The following is a 16,368-nucleotide window of genomic DNA, read 5'->3' as shown; positions in this document are numbered from 1 at the left end:
AACATGTGCAGGCAGCTGGGGGAACAGGCAGTGTCCCTGGCAGCCACTCCAAACCCAACCGGGATTATTTATGGAACAGATTTCTTCCAGGTTGTGTTACAGGGATGGAGGGGACGAGGCAGACCCCAACACTAGGGTTCGGGCATCCCACCCCACAAGAAAGCAAAGTGAGCTGGTGCTGGCATCGCAGTAATTCGCAGATACCTGTTAAAACCCCACCCTGGTGCTGCTTTGCGTGTATTTTGAGTTTATATTGTATATTTTTAATGCAAACAAAAATTGGGGTGCAAGAACAGTTGGGGTGCTGGACCCCTTCACTGCTGTTGTCGGATGTTTCAGAGCTTGGGTATTATCTGAGGGGCCTGCACGAAATTCCTGATGTTGGGAACACCCAGTATTTCTTTGGTAAATGGGAATGTAAAGCTCCCGGGCAGGAAATGTGTAAAACCCGGTAACAGAATTCATCCCGGGTTGTTTTAGAGCAGGAAAAAAAAGAGACGTGGTGAAAATAGAGCTCTTTATTTCCTGACGTGGGCTTTGATCTGACCTCTATTCCCAGTGAGTGCCTAAATGACAGCACGTGCCCCATGTTTAATTGCAAGCCGCACGTTAGTTCTAACGCGGGGGGCGGGGGTATTTTAAGGCGGCTCTTAACAAAAATCTCACCTCCTTCATACTGAACGGAACATTTCGCCGTGCCCCTGCACCCGGCGTCCTCCAACCCCGGGCAGGGCGGGAGAGGCCGCTATCTGCTCTCTAGGGCTTTCTGTGCCCCATAACAAGGCCCGAGGAGGTTACACGGGGATGGGGCACCCCCTCTCCGCGCCGGCATTGCGTGGAGCTGGTTGGTCCTCAGCGATGCGGTGCCCTTGAGGGGGTTTTAATGAACAGCTCCCCCCCGGGACACTGCTCAGGGCTGGGGGTGCCCTTGAGGGGGGGTTGAACGAACCCTCCCCGGGGCCGCTGCTTAGGGCTGCGGGAACCTTGGAGCGCTGCCCGGCGCCGAGGCGTCCTTGGAGCCCTGCATGGCGCTGACACCCCCCCACCCCCGGGGCACCGCACGGGGCCGGGGACTCCCCAAGAGCGCTGCACATAACGGGACCCCCCCGCAGGGCATCGCCCGGAGCCGGGACCCCCGGGGCCTGCCCTGCTCCGCCTCTGGCCCCGGCGGGGGCGCGGAGTGGGCGGGGCGCTCAGGCACGCCAGGAGAGGGGAACACGTTCTGATTTGCATACCAGCACCACGCTAGCCAATGGGAAGGCGCAGCGGGGGGGCCGTCGGCAAGATTGGCAGGAGGAGCTGCCAATAAGGAGCGGGCGGGTGGGCGGGGCGCGGCGGCCGGGGAGACTCAGCCGGTACTGGCGGGCTGGGTCACTCGGAGCCGGGCGGTGGCGGCAGGAGGTGGGTCCGTGCGGCCGTCGGTGCGCGGTGCCCCGGAAGGATCGGGGCTGCCGAGGGCTGCGGGGCTCCGCGTGGGGCTGCGTGGGTCCTGTGGGGCTGGGGCGGTTCCGTCTGAGGCTGGGGAAGCGCTGTAGGGGTGCGCGTGGGGCTGGGGAAGCGCTGTAGGGGTGCGCGTGGGGCTGGGGAAGCGCTGTAGGGGTGTGCGTGGGGCTGGGGAAGCGCTGTAGGGGTGTGCGTGGGGCTGGAGAAGCGCTGTAGGGGTGCGCGTGGGGCTGGGGAAGCGCTGTAGGGGTGTGCGTGGGGCTGGCGTGTGGCTGCGGGACCCTTCCTGGGGCTGTGTGAGGCGTTGGGTCCTTCGTGGGTCTGGGGAGTCGTGTGGGAAGGGCATGAGCACAGCCATTTGTGTGGGTTTTGTGTGCTGTTTTCTTGGAGGTGCCGTGGGTTTGGCTCAGGCAGTGATGCTGCGGCTTGGATATGCTTAGGTTCTATCTCCAGCCTGGTGTTCCCCGAGCAGAAGTAACTTCCCAGGGGGGCTCAGTTTTGCAGCCCAAAGGTGGGATGCAGGGGTCCCTCACTGAGAATACTAGAGACCCTGTTGGGGTGCTGGTCCTTGGCCCTGCTGTGTTGTGGGTGATAACAGCAACACACACAACGCAGGAGGATGAAGGTGAGGGTGTGATGGAGCTGGGTGCCCACAAGGATGGGGCGCTGGTGGAGAGGTGTTTGGGGAGTTTTTTGGGGGTTTGGGACTTGAGCTGGAGGAAATGTGTGATAGCGTGAGGAAAAAAAGCCTTAAAGCAACAGGTTTCTGGTGCAGAGTTATCGCTTCTGCTGCAGCCTGCTGGGAGGTGATGGGATGTGGCGTCTCTTACAGTTTCGGGCTTGGAGGATGGAGTGGGACTGGTGCTGGAGCCGTTTAGGGGGGAAGGCTGGTCCAGTGCGGCTTCTTGTCCTGCCCGGAGCAGAGATGGCTGCTGGCCTGACAGCTTGTGCTCTTACTTTTCTTCTTTCTTACACAATTAAATAATCATAGCTTCCCAAGGTTGTATTTGCCCAGCATAGGCTTGAATTATGTTGAGCTCCTTTCCTGGCGCTGTTAGAGCATCTTTCTGCTGGGATGAGCCAGAAAATAAGGGCAATTCCCAAATAAAAAACCAAGTTGCATCCTTCAGGAGTATCACTGCTGTGTAGCTGGGTGTGTTTTAACTGCCAGCTTGCAGATTAGCTGTGAAGCTCGAGATGCTCAGCGCTGAGACCCTGCTCTGTCCAGCCACAGCTCCCTGGGCTGGCTCAGAGCAGGGGAATGTTCTTGAAGTGTTTGAGAACAGTTTGTTCTCATTTGTTTCTACTTCTATACTGCTTAATATTTTATTTTATATTCAATCCCTCATATATATGCATATAAAGTTGTTACAGCCCCTTGAGGGATCACTGGAGCTCGTGCCAGTCTCATGCATACATATCACAAGGAAATAATAAGTTTCTTAGCAAAGTTGGGGGGTTCTGTGTTTGTTTAGTTTAATGTGGTATGTTTGTGGGTGTAAGGAAATGGCCATGACTGTTCTACTGTACGAGTTGTTCTTCTCATGGCCCTGACAGGCTTTTTCTGTAATCGGTAACTGTGACTGCAATCAGGATTTCTGCTTTTGCTAGTGAGTGTGTTGGAAAATGAAAAGAATCAGAGTAAAACTGTCAGAAGTGAAGAGGTGGGGTGAGGAAGAACTGAGATTAACTCTTCCTCTGCCCCATCTGCATCAATGGTAGCACCGCTTTAGGGAATTAGCCTCTTTAAATCCAAGAGTACTTGAAATGGGAATATTTCTATCATAGAATGGCTTGAGCTGGAAGGGACCTTAAAGCTCCTCCAGCTCCAACCCCTGCCATGGGCAGGGACCCCTTCCACTAGAGCAGCTTGCTCCAAGCCCCTGTGTCCAACCTGGCCTCGAACACTGCCAGGGATGGGGCAGCCACAGCTTCTCTGGGCACCCTGTGCCAGCGCCTCAGCACCCTCACAGGGAAGAGCTTCTGCCTTAGATCTAACTTGAACCTCCCCTGTTGAAGTTTTAACCCATTCCCCCTGGTCTTACTGCTATTTATGTTCAATTTAATCACTTAATTCAATATAAGGAGTTGTGGGACGCACCACCTCCCCAAGAGCCTCATCTCTGACGTGTGACCCCCATTGTGGCTCCCCCCCCATCCTTCAGCAGTTCACGTGTGTGTGTGTGTGTGTGTGTGTGTGCACTCATGTTCACATGCATGTTTCCACTGGGCTGGTGGGAATGAGGGTGACCTGGTGGGTGTGTAACATTGTCCCCAAAGCCACAGCATTCTCAGCATCATCCTGACCCCCGAGTACCTTGCAGGGTCCCCCAGTGACGGCAGTCCTGGTCCCCCAGTGTCATTTTGGCCATTCGTGGCATTTCCTTCTCCTTTCCAAGAAACCCTGATTTGGCGAGGGAACAGGCTGGTGTTCCACATGCTGGGAATTGTCATTTGCGCGATGAAATTTGGCGTTTATAGAGCCCTGGTACACACATAGCTTCATAAAAACGTTCCTGGGTGCCGGGTTATTTCTGGCAATGCCAGATGCCAAGTTGGGGATCCCTCCTTTGGGATCTCAGGATGCTGCCAAGTGCTTGTGCATGGGGATAAGTGAGAACATAAGGATAAAATACACATTCCAGCTGCTGTGGGTGACAGTGACTGGGTGGAAAGTTGTTTGGAGTCTGTTGCAAGCAATGAGATGATTTTAGAAATTAAAAAAAATGAAATAAATCCAAGTTCAATTGTCAAATTTATTCTGAAAAAGAAAAAAGGCCAGATTAGGACAGAATTGGCAGACAAGGTGTTCCTTGTTTATTCCCATTGGGTTTTTATTTTAGTTCCCCCAAGCTGGTTCTTAGAATGGGGTTTGCTTGCGATGGTGTAGCTGCTGCCAGGAGGATACTCTATGGAGGGATCAGTGTTACCAGACTGTGCTGTCCAGGGAGTGGAACTTCATGTTTTATAGCCAGAGGTGGAATATTTCTTTCCAGTGTCCCGAAAAGCCTGGCTAGCTCTGTTCTCCCTGCTTGCGTTGACCGGGGGAGAAGACACGGTGAAAGGAGCCTGCACATTTTCAATGGCAGAAACCCCAGTTTGAGGTTGCCAGGGAGTGGGTCGCGGGATGTCGAGCACTTTCTCACTTTTTAGGGGTGGTTTATGTAACCTGCTTGACTATATTACTGTGTTTTTTTCCCCTCTCCAGTTACATAATCCTAATTTCTGAAAGCATTAGGAAATGGAGTGCTATTCTGTGTCTGGATAATGGCCTCTGAGCTTCTTCGGATGCTGCGATGGGCCCCTCTGCCAGCAGTCTCCCGGGAAGCTGAGGCAGGGCTGAAACAGCCCATTCTACACTTATATTACTGGTTCTTAACTTATTTTTTATGTTTTACCATCATCTGAGACCGTGTTAGCTCCTCCAGGAGTGGGATGGGTGCAGGCTGTTGCCTCTCCCTGCTTTGCTGCTGGCTCCGGCATTCCTGGGTTTTCCAGTATTTCTGGGATGTGCTACCTGTGGCAGTCTTGTCTTGATTTTTGTGCTGGGAGCAGCTGAAATCCTCAGGGGTAGGAGCAGAAGAGCATCAGTGTGTAAAACCCTTGATCGTGTCCCATCCTGGTACCTTCTCCTCTTGAAAGAGCAGCAGCCCATAAATGTTTATGGCTTTTGCTTTTCCCAGCATATGTTTGTGGTTTGGAATAAAGGAGAGGGGAAAATATATTGCTTGGGGGTTTTTGTCCATTTTACTTTAGAGGGTGTTGTGTCTCTGGGCACTCACACTGAGGGGATGGACCACGGGCTGCTGATGGGATGCTTGCTAGAGAGCCAAAAGGAGCTTTATCCCTGCATCATCTTACTTGAAGCAACCTGGAAATAAATGATTTGCTAATAACCAGATTATTTTTAATGGGTTTATATTGTAAACTGTGGTTGGGGGGCAACACCTTGTTGAAAGCCTTTTGCATGTTGCCATGGCTCCTGGGGGATGCAGAGGGGCTGAACCCATCCGTCTGTTGGAGTATTTATCCTGGCAGGGAGCAGCAGCCATTCTGCTCAGTTGTTCTTCTCGCTGCAGCTGAAACTTGAGGGCAGCCTCTTCTTCAACATATTTAAAAAGGGAAAACCAATCATTTATGACTTGGATCTTAACTAAAACTGCTTCAGAAGCTCAAAAATACTAGCTGGGCAAAATGATTAGCTAGGCAAGTGTGATGGGAGCACATGCTGTTGTATTTAAGTTAGCCTCATGCAGTAGTTCCTTTCGGTGTTCTCTTAATTGCTTAAAACTCTTCCCTTGCTACCTCTCTTCTGTTACAGCACCAGCACCTTCTGGTCCTTGGGAGGTGGTGGGTGGGCACATCCCTTTCCAGGGTGTCCCACAGGGCAGGTGGCACTGCGATGCTCAAGGGATGCTTGGCAGGTACCGGGGTCTCCATGGGCAGGAGTTAGACCTGGAGCAACAATCATGGATAACCTTTGGTCCCTGGATCTGTTACGGTTTGCCCTGGCCAAGATGGAGGTTCGTCAGGGTGCTGGGCCATGAAAGCAGCTCTATTTGTGTTTTGGCTTTTTGTTTGAATCAGAGTGGCCGTGATGGGCCCAATGCTTGCACAATGTGCATGGTAGGATGTAAATCAATCCATGTGAGTCTTAGATAGAGATAGTTTAGATTTAATGGCTTCCCTATTTATGTTAAAGAAGGGGTGGGAAGTCAGAAACATAATTAATCTCAAATTGAAGCTGTGATGTATGAGTGGGAGAAGTGGCACTTGATGTCTGAGTGCATCCTGCTGTGTCGGGATGGGGCTGAGGGTTACGTGGTGCTGCTTTGGTCAGGTTTAAGAAGGTCATGTTTTCTTAGGAATCCCAGTTTTAATTTATTCCCAACTCAGACACTATCTTCCTGGGTCTCTGCTTCTCAGGCTTGTGTTCCAGGAGCCTTAAAACACCCTTGTCCTGGGAAAAACATTGCTCCGGGCTTCCCTCTCCCGCAGTGTGGGGACTGTTCACTCAGGAAACAGGGTCTCTGCTCCCAAGGAACAAGGGATGGGACAAGAGGAAACGGCCTCAAGCTGCCCCAGGGCAGGTTTAGATGGAGCTGAGGAACAATTCCTGCCCCAGAGGGTGCTCAGGCATTGGAACAGGCTGCCCAGGGCAGGGCTGCAGTCACCGTCCCTGCAAGTGTTCACACAGCGTGGAGACGAGGCCTCAGTGCCATGGGTTAGGGGTGGCCTTGGCAGTGCTGGGAATGGTTGGGCTTCATCTTAACGATCTTTTCCAGCCTGCTTGATGCTGTGATTCTCTGATTTTATTAGAAAAAACTAGTTTCTGTAATTAAGGGGAAGCAAAACCACGGTGGGACAGCGCAGAGAGCCTGGCTGCTGCGCTGGGTAGGCTGGTCTTCGTTATCTGCCGGTGGCTGCACTAGGATCAGGTCCTCAAGCTCCTGCCTAGTTCGAGGGCTGGGATTTGGGGCAGTGCTCACTGCGATTTGGGGCAATGCTCGTGGCATTTGGGGTGATGGTCACCAGGATGTGGGGCCCCATGTTTCCCCCCTGCTGGTGCATTCAGATTTGCTGGTTTTAGTCTGACCTTTTGCATGTTAAACTCCCTCCTGTGTTGCAATCAAAAGCTTTTAAGGCTGTTGTGGTGCCATAGAAGTGCTTTGTGCTAAGTATGTCTAAAAAAAGCCAAACCCCTGCTCTTATTTTTTCATCGTGCTAGTTTTCATCCTGACTTTCAGCACCGGTCAATAAAAAAGTTGGACAGAGTATAGCCTTTTCTGTTTCTCCTTTCTTTGTTCCCCCCTTTTTTAAGCTGATGGTACGATGCTGAGTGCTGTTTTATGGAAACAGCAGGTCAAAACGTTGTCCCGTGGCTGCAGGGAGCAGGGGAGCTGCCATGGGAGCTTTTGTCCGTGGTCTTATCATCCCTTTCTGACCATAGTAGAGCTGGGTTTGTGGTTTAAAACAGCCGTCTCTGTTCTCCCTTCGTCTTAACCCCTGTTTGAGCATAAAGTGTATGTGGGTTTTTTATGTTACTGTCTTATTTTTAACTACTTCCTGTCTTCTTTACCAGGTTTGGTGTGAAATCCTCACCCTGCCTCTTCTGGGTGCGCACATCCAGACCCTTCCTGGACTTCCCGACGTTCTCCAGCGATCGCATGGTGGCAAGGTGAGAGCCCTCAAACCCCTCGCCAGCCTTTCTGCTGCTTTCCCCTCGGGTGAGCCTCTGGCAGGGATCTGCAGCAGAAAGTTTCCATTTGGAGCTGGCAAATTCCCGGTATGCTGATTTCTAGGAAACGTGGCTCGGGCTCGTGTGCTTGGTGAAACCCTAGCATGTGTGATACCTGTCTGTCCTCAGCCCGGGGCTGGACATCTGCATCCCATTCTCTGCTCGGAAAATAAGAATTTTCTCCTATTTCTTCAGGCTGGAAGATAGCAGCGTTCATGTAGAGAGGGAACTGCAAAACTAAACGGCTTGGGTTTATGGTGTGGATCTTTGTGCAGTGTGTGTTGCTGTTGTATGGTGTGCATCCTCCTGGTACCATCGTTGGAAAGGCATGTGCAAAGAGGGAAGGGCTCTGAGGTACATGGGGCCGCTAGTGACGTGGTTTAGTGATAGATTTGGCATTGCTGGGGAAAAGGTTGGACTTTCTCTTGAAGGTCTTGTCCAACCTGGTTCATTCTGTGGTTCTCTGTGCCCACTGCATTTCTGCAAGTGCCCATGCAGTGCCCTGGTGTTGCTGCCAGCCTGAAAACCACACACCATTGAAGGGTAATGAAGGTGGGGAAGGCACCAGCCATTGCCCAGCTTAAAAAGACATCAAGGAAAGCCCTTTGTTTCACCTGCTTTAAAAAAAATAGACAAAAAATGTTTAATTATCTGATGCCGCAGCTGAATTAATGTCTGTGTGGCAGTGCTAAAATGAGGAGTAAAGTCACAACGGTGCCTGTATCAGGACACGCAGGAGGATGCTCAGTCTGGGCAGCCTGGCCCTTTGCAGGCAGCTTGATTGCACATGGGCATCGACTGCTCATGAGTATCAGTCGTGATGATGCTGCTTTTAATCTGGAAGAGGAAACAATAATATTTGCAACTGCTGGTGCCAGTGTGTAGGACAGTGTTTGGGAAACCAGCAGATTTGCAAGAAGGATGGATGCAGCCTTGTTGCTTTTGAGCAGTTGAAGGGGTGGATGAGAAGGTGCTGCAAGGGCTGGAGCAGCTCTGCTCTGGAGCCAGGCTGAGAGAGCTGGGCTGGCTCAGCCTGGGGAAGAGAAGGCTCCTGAAGGGGAGACCTGAGAGCAGCTCCAGTGCCTGAAGGGGCTGCAGGAAAGCTGGAGAGGGGCTTGGGACAAGGGATGTAGGGACAGGCCAAGGGGAATGGCTTTAACCTGCCCGAGGGGAGACTGAGCTGAGCTCTTAGGCAGAAGCTCTTCCCTGTGAGGGTGCTGAGGCGCTGGCACAGGGTGCCCAGAGAAGCTGTGGCTGCCCCATCCCTGGCAGTGTTCAAGGGCAGGTTGGACACAGGGGCTTGGAGCAAGCTGCTCTATGGAAGGGGTCCCTGCCCGTGGCAGGGGTTGGAGCTGGAGGAGCTTTAAGGTCCCTTCCAACATGAACCGTTCCATGATTCTTTGAGTTTATGTTCCTTTAGTGGGGCTGTGTGCTGGCACCGTGGGTCAGGATGTGCTGGTCCAAGTGAAGCGCGTGTTGCGCACTTGTAGGAGGCTTCTGAACTCGCAAGCCTCCTTGTTTGCTCAGCTAGAAGCACTTTAATATATTTTATATTAATTAATGCTGAGATAGTTGCACTTGAAAAAGATTGTGTCCAGATGTTGAAACCTCTGGATTTCAAAGCTTGTTTATTATAACTCGTAAATGACAGATTATTACACTGAATTTTCAGGTCATCCAGTAGAGTGGGGACTGATTAAAAGCAAATGAAACCTCCAAACCCTTTCCTTCAGCAGTGAGGAATAAATTCATCCTTTTGTGGGACCTGGGGAGGGTGGAGTTGGTGGCTTTGGGTCCTGACCGGTGACTGGAGGTACAGGCCAGACCCCAGCACCGTGCTTGGAGCTCAAGCAGGGGTATTTGTGGGCTCCGGGCTCCTTCAAAGGACTTTGCTTCAGAATAGAGGGAATCAAGTTGTGCAGAACTGCCCCAAAGCAGCTTTCCTGGGCGGTGTTCTGGACTTTTTTACTCTCTTCTCTATGGCTTTTATTCTCTGTCCATGGAAATTCCTTTTCTCTTGGTGTCCTTTCAGTGATGTTCTGATGCATTGCAGGATTGCTGCCCGTCTGGGTTGAAGAGGGCGCCCCAGCCTGAGGGGGTTTAACTCTTCAGCACCCTCTCTTCCATATTTAGACCCCAGGGAAATAAAGCAGTGTGGGCGATCAGAGCGTTTAACCTGGCTTCACTGACAGACTGACAACATGAAGCTTGTGGCTAAGAACAGCGGGAGAGCAGGGTCTGCTTCTCGAGTCAGAAATACCCAGAGGCTTTTGCACGGGGTAATGAATTGTTTGTATCCCTGCTTGTATCCAAGGCACACGTGGTCCTGCAGCGGGAAGATCCGCACTGACAGCTCCAGCAAGCTCGCAGGGCTCTCACCAGCAGTCCCCGGCTTCCCCGGGGTTAAATTCGGGGAGTAGCAGATATCCCCCCCAGCTGTTTGTTTCACATTAATTGGGATTTTGGACCCCAGCCAGTCTCCTCCCGTTGCTCCAAACCCGAGATAAGTGGGAGCAGCGTGGGGTTTTCTCTAACCTAGGTGGAGCCGCTCTCACTGGATGGAGAAGTCTTGAGCTCTTTCATAATGTGGACCTCATCTTCATAGCCGGTCTTGTGGGCTCCATCCCTCCCACTGCTTCTGACGCAGAGCGTGTCCCCTCCTGCCTGCCTTGGCCAGCTTCCCTGGATGACTCCACTAATTGCTTACGTAGAAAAATAATGAGAAGGATGCGTGTGGTGTATTTTTAGATGTCTCTTGGTGGGATTTAGCAACCGGCAAACCAGAGCCAGCACCTCCCCATCCATCTTCTGCATCCCGGCGCTGGCTGCTTGGTGGACCTTGGGAGGTTCTTTCCTAGGAGGTGGAATTTCTTATGCAAGCTGCTCCCCTTTTGTGCTCCTTCTGGCCCTTAATACCACAATAAATGGGTTATGGATGTGGTTTGTGTCCCTGATGCTGCACAGGATCTGTGTCAGGAAGCCCTGAGCCACAGTGCCAGTGATGGGCACCACCACTCCTCACTCAACTCCAGAAGGATGGCCATGGTGGTGCTAGGTGGCTTGGAGACCATATCAGCACCCAAATCATAGAATGGTTTGGTTTGGAAGGGGCCTTTAAAGCACATCTAACCCAGCACCACTGCAAATACCAGCGACACCTTCCACTAGAGCAGCTTGCTCCAAGCCCCTGTGTCCAACCTGGCCTTGAACACTGCCAGGGATGGGGCAGCCACAGCTTCTCTGGGCACCCTGTGCCAGCGCCTCAGCACCCTCATTAAACACTGCCAAAGTAACCCATGGTTTATTTTCCAGTTTATCATCACCCAGAGATAATAAGCCTCTCCACCAAAGTTGTTGGTTTTAGTGGTTTTATTTAGGTTTATTATTTAGGAAAGGCAGCAGACAAAATCTTCATTCATGTTACCCCAAAGCCTGTGATAATTGAGCACTGCAGCAAGTAGTTCCTTATTTTTTTATTTGCCTCTTCCATTGCAGGACTCTTTGTGTCTCAGTGGCTTCCTGTGCTGGGGGGGTGGCGAGTTCCAGCTCTTCCCTTTCCACTCGGGTGCGAGGAGCTCAGTTCTTCTTGCAGCACAACTTATCTGTCCTTGGAGCTGGAAACATCCTTTGCTCTTTTCGTACCCCCTGAATGAGTGTTTTCTCCTGCTGGTTAACATCAGCTTCCACACCAAAGACTATGGGAGCGTTTTGCAATTCAAATGACTTTAATAGTTCTGGTTTATGTCTTAAAAAACCCATCACTTTTCATTCTCCATCACATGTTTCCTTGATTACGTGTCACGCAGCAGTGCAGCTACCAAAATAGCCTTATGGTCTGAAGGAAATCATCAGGAAATATGGGTTTTAAGCCATAGGCAATTCTCTTTTCACCAGGCACTGTTGGAAAAAGAATGTGTTTGACGAAAAAGCTTTTCTGGCACCTTAGTGGTGACGTTGGGAGTGTGGAGCTCCAGCAGGAAAAAAACTCCACTTTCTTTGAGTCTTGCTGTGAATTTTCTCTTTATCCACCCAAATAGCTGGGATTCTTTTGGTGTTTGGGTTTAGTTTTTGGAGAAGATGCTTGCTGCGTGTTCAGGTCTTTCCGTGCAGGGGGGTGCTTTGCTTGCCTGAGACTTGGAACCTGCTCTGTCTCTTTGGAGTGTTTTGGGTGGGCAAGAGAAATCAAAGTTTGCCTGGGATTGATGTGCTGCTTTCCGAATTACAGTGTCTCTGACAAAAAGGTGATTCCTTGTGGGAAATAGTCCTGAACTGTATAAAAGACCCTCAAAAGGCAAATGCTAACCTGGTACCTGTATTTCTAGCACCTGTGCCCAAGAAGTGCTCAGTTCTATGTGAGCCAGAAAGGATGGGTGAAGCTTGGTGGGCAAGGTGATCTACTTGAAGATGTCCCTGCTCATTGCAGGGGTTGGACTGGATGAGCTCTGAAGGTCCCTTTGAACCCAAACTATTCTATGATTCTGTGGTAGCCCCCAGGCTGAAGGTGAGGTCTGGGGACCACTGCGAGCATCTGCACTGGTGTGGCCAGACAAAGCTGAGGGGCTGTCCCTGGGCACTGCACATCAGGGTTTCCTGTGCCCTATGGTTCAGCAGAGCCGGGGTGGCCCCTGGGAAGGGATTTTCCGCTCTGTACACTTGAGATGTGCTCAAAGCTTCCTGCCCTGGCCCCACAGCACAGCGAGCCACTTACTTTCTTTAACCCTTTCCTCTTGCACCACTTCCCATGGTCCTGACAGGCTGACGGGGTGGGTGTCGTGTCTCCCCAGGTCCGGGGCTTATGCAAAGAGACCATGACCACTGATGAGGCCACCAAGAGCGAAGGGGAGGTGCAGGCGGCGGCTCTCGCTGAGCATGGGGAGGACATCACACCGGCTCGAGACCGAGGGGTCCTGAAGGTGAGGGGGGCTGCCAGGAGAGTCCTGCCTTTCTTTCTGCATTCTGGGGAGCACAGTTACATTGGTGGGCTGCATCTCCAGCCTCTGGGGTCACGTAGTACTTCGAGGGCTGTAGGATTGGTTTCTTCTCTTCGAAGGGCAAAGGAAATGAGCATCACTTGTAATAAAGAAGGATGGAGTGGTATTTGAGACTGATGGATTCAGGCTGCTCAATCAATTTCACTGCTATTGTGTTCCTAATCAGATTATTAGCTGTAAATCCACAAGGCATTTTTGTGTGTGACTCAACAGACATTAAAAAGAGCACACCACTGAGGTCATGCAGTCTGCTCCACAACCCGTTTTTCATATTCAGGGCCATTTCTGGATAGTTCTGCTCCCCAGCGCTTGTTCTTCTCCAGTTGAATAGGACCTTTCCTCTAAGAATAGCATCCTCCCCTGCTCCATCCTCCGCTCGAGAACTGCATGTTCCAGGCTTGTAGTATTCAAAAGAAGTGTTGACAAGAAGCGAGTAGTGAAATGACACACCCCTGCGAGTAAGATGTGTACGGGCAGAAAGCGAGCGCGGTCGCCTTCGCGTCGGGTTTCGAGCCACGGTGTTTATCCAGGCAGTGCCGCAGGGAACGGGCAGGTCTCAGCTCCCAGCCCTGTCCCATGGGGTTTATTTTTAGGGGCTGATGGAAGGACAAATTGAATGGCTCCCCCCCCCCAAGCCTTCATTTGTTTTAGAGCAGCACTGAGGTGTATATGCATGTGTGTATATAGATTTTTATGTATGTGCATGCATATATTTATATGTATGTGTACGTGTGTACATATATATGTGCATGCATGTGGTTTATGTATAAAAATGCATGTATGTATATATGAAAATGCATGTGTGCCTATATATGTCTAATATCTATGTATCTAAATAGGTGTTATATCTAATACCTATAACTATAGCTAGGATCTATAGCTAGTATCTATACTATAGATACCTATAGCTAATATTGATATCTGTATGTATGTCTCTAATATCTGTGTATCTAATATCTGTGTCCCTATCAAATACCTGTGTATCTCTCCACATGCATCCTTAGCTGTCCCACAGCCTCCCTTTCTCACCGGTGGTTTCTCTCTCCCAGATCATTAAACGACCTGGGGGTGAAGATGAGTCCCCCATGATTGGGGACAAGGTTTATGTCCACTACAAAGGCAAACTGGCCAGTGGGAAAAAATTTGACTCCAGCCGCGATCGGAACGAGCCCTTTGTCTTCAGCCTGGGCAAGGGTGAGCTGGGCCGGGGGGATGCTTGAGGCTGGGATGATCCTGGAGGGGATGGGATGACCGTGGGGGTGGTGGGACCCTGTTGCTCAATAGATGGTCGGTGTCAGCCCTGCATTAAGTGACTTCTGAGGGTGCTTCTTCTTGGGATGCCTTCCTTGGAGCACCCAGGCTGGGTATTCCCCGGGCTGGTGGTTGTTCCCTCCTGCCTCACGTGTGCCTCTCTCCTAGGTCAGGTAATCAAGGCATGGGACATCGGGGTGGCTACCATGAAGAAGGGAGAGATTTGCTACTTGCTGTGCAAACCCGAGTACGCGTACGGCTCCGCTGGCAGCGCCCCCAAAATCCCCTCCAACGCCACCCTCTTCTTTGAGGCAAGTAACGCCGCTCAGCCGGTGCGCGGATGAGTCCCTTGCTCCCTTCCTGCCTTGCCAGCCAGCTCAGAAAGGAAGAAAAACCCACCCAAAACCAACAAAAAACCCAGCTTGGATTCCTGAAACGTGTCCCTGCGCTCCAGGAACCGCTGCCAGGGTTTTCTCAGAAATGTGTGTCTGCGCTGGGAGGCTGGGACTGAAACCTCCGGCTGGGGAGAGCCCCGGAGCCAGGGGGTAGAGTGGGCAGATTCCTGCTTTAAACATGGATGTGGGAAGGAGAAGGTGGCTGGGAAAAGCCTCCGGGTGCTAAATACCCATTCATGCCGTGGGGCGGTTGGAGAGCAGAGGTTTTGGCACAGGGCAGGGCTCGTCGGGACCAGGCAGTGGGAGGAATGGGTCAGTCCGCTTTCAGGCGGAGTCTTTCCAAGTCAAGTGGGGACAAAGCCGTGGGTCGGAGCTGGTCCTGGCTGAAGGGGAAGCTTCTGCCCACGCTGGTCCTGGGCAGCTTTCGCAGCATCTTGCAGCAATGACTGTGTTGTACCCTTACAGGCTTAATAAACTTATTTGTACTGTTACTTTGTGTTGTGCTTCAGGTACTGGATGTGTCCCAATTTCTAATAAATCGGGTGTATTATGCTGTGGCTTGGAGCTGGCTTTTATGAGCAACTTCTGCTCAGCAGCTGAATGGAGAGTTGGTTGACTTGGCTCTCCAGGCAGGGGATGAACTGCTGCTCTGTGGCTTCTCTGTTGTATTTTCTCTTCTCCTTCCCCTCTCCCTGAGCTTTGCCCACCTTTTCTTTGTTGTTTTATTTTTTAGGTTGAGCTGCTTGACTTCAAAGGTGAGGACTTGTTTGAGGACGGAGGGATAATCCGGAGGATCAAGAGGAAGGGAGAAGGTTACTCCAACCCTAATGAAGGTGCTACAGTAGAAAGTGAGTGCTGGTTGCTGTGGAGGGAGGTGCTCTGCTGCAGGATCATCCCTCCAGCCCACTGGCAAGGAGCTGTTGGCACTATATAGGTTGCAGGTGTTTGTACATCGCGGTGGGATGCTGTGATGTCCACGTGGAGGCTGGATGAGATGGAGAGGTGCTGGAGGGCAGTGGTTCCCTGCCTTCCTGGGGATGTTCCCTGAGCTCTCCTTGGCTCTGCGGGAGCTGCTGGCTGGGAGGGTGGATTGGCCATGGGAGCAGCCAGAGATGCTGGAGGGACCGCTGCAGTGTAACCTGTGCTCTGTTCCCTCAGTTGCATTGACAGACATTGCTGTGAGCCCTGGAGCTGCTCAGCCAGGGCTAGGATGAAGGAAGCAAACCCTCACATGGGGTTTCAGGGCTGTGGCTTCTCCGCTGACCCTTCTGCATCCATTGTAGTGTCCAGGCTGCTCTGGGATCCGCTGGCTGCCAAAACCCCTGGCTGTGCCCTGCCTGGAAAGCATCAGTTGCCAGGACATCCTCCCTTAATGGCATCTCTTTTGGGCACTGATGCTGGTGCTCAGCAGCTTCTCTGGCATACTTGTTAGAATCCCATAGTGGTTTGTGTTGGAAGGGACCTTAAAGCTCCTCCAGCTCCAACCCCTGCCACGGGCAGGGACCCCTTCCATAGAGCAGCTTGCTCCAAGCCCCTGTGTCCAACCTGGCCTTGAACACTGCCAGGGATGGGGCAGCCACAGCTTCTCTGGGCACCCTGTGCCAGTGCCTCAGCACCCTCACAGGGAAGGGTTGTTTCAGCCTAGATGGTAGTTTTGGTGGGGTTTATTGCATCTTTTGCAGAATGGAGCCTTTTCTTCCCCTGCGGCCAGAAGGCTGCTGAAGAGGGCAGGGAGGGACTGCAATGCTAGGACAAAGGGTGATGGGTTCAAGTTGAAACAGGGAAAGTTCCAGCTGGAGATAAGGAAGAAGCTTTTTAGTGGGAGGGTGCTGAGGCGCTGGCACAGGGTGCCCAGAGGAGTGGTGAATGCTCCATCCCTGGCAGTGTTCAGGGCCAGGTTGGACAGAGCCTTGGATGACATCGTCTAGAATGAGGTGTCCCTGCCCGTGGCAGGGGGGTTGGAACTGGAGGATCCTAAGGTCCTTCCCAACCCAAACCATTTTATGATTCTGTGAAATTAATCAACAGGGTTTGCTGGGGCCAGGATGGT

At 51.8% G+C, this 16,368-nt stretch overlaps 1 protein-coding gene across 1 annotated transcript in view; it reads left to right on the top strand.

The window, feature by feature from the left end:
- The first annotated feature begins 7,704 nt into the window (after window positions 1-7,704).
- Window positions 7,705-16,368, top strand: part of LOC134167254 (uncharacterized) — a 30,902-nt gene continuing 22,238 nt past the window's right edge. The window contains exons 1-5 of the mRNA XM_062625709.1: window positions 7,705-7,729; window positions 12,466-12,594; window positions 13,722-13,866; window positions 14,092-14,234; window positions 15,052-15,166. Coding sequence (XP_062481693.1) covers window positions 12,490-12,594; window positions 13,722-13,866; window positions 14,092-14,234; window positions 15,052-15,166 — 508 coding nt within the window. The 5' untranslated portion in view covers window positions 7,705-7,729; window positions 12,466-12,489. The remainder of the gene's footprint in view (window positions 7,730-12,465; window positions 12,595-13,721; window positions 13,867-14,091; window positions 14,235-15,051; window positions 15,167-16,368) is intronic.

Source organism: Pezoporus occidentalis, unplaced genomic scaffold (assembly GCF_034315485.1).
Source record: "Pezoporus occidentalis ecotype Australia unplaced genomic scaffold, CSIRO_AGI_Poc_V1 ctg280, whole genome shotgun sequence".
NCBI classification, from domain to species: Eukaryota; Metazoa; Chordata; class Aves; order Psittaciformes; family Psittacidae; genus Pezoporus; species Pezoporus occidentalis.
This window is presented reverse-complemented; position numbering and strand designations above follow the sequence as displayed.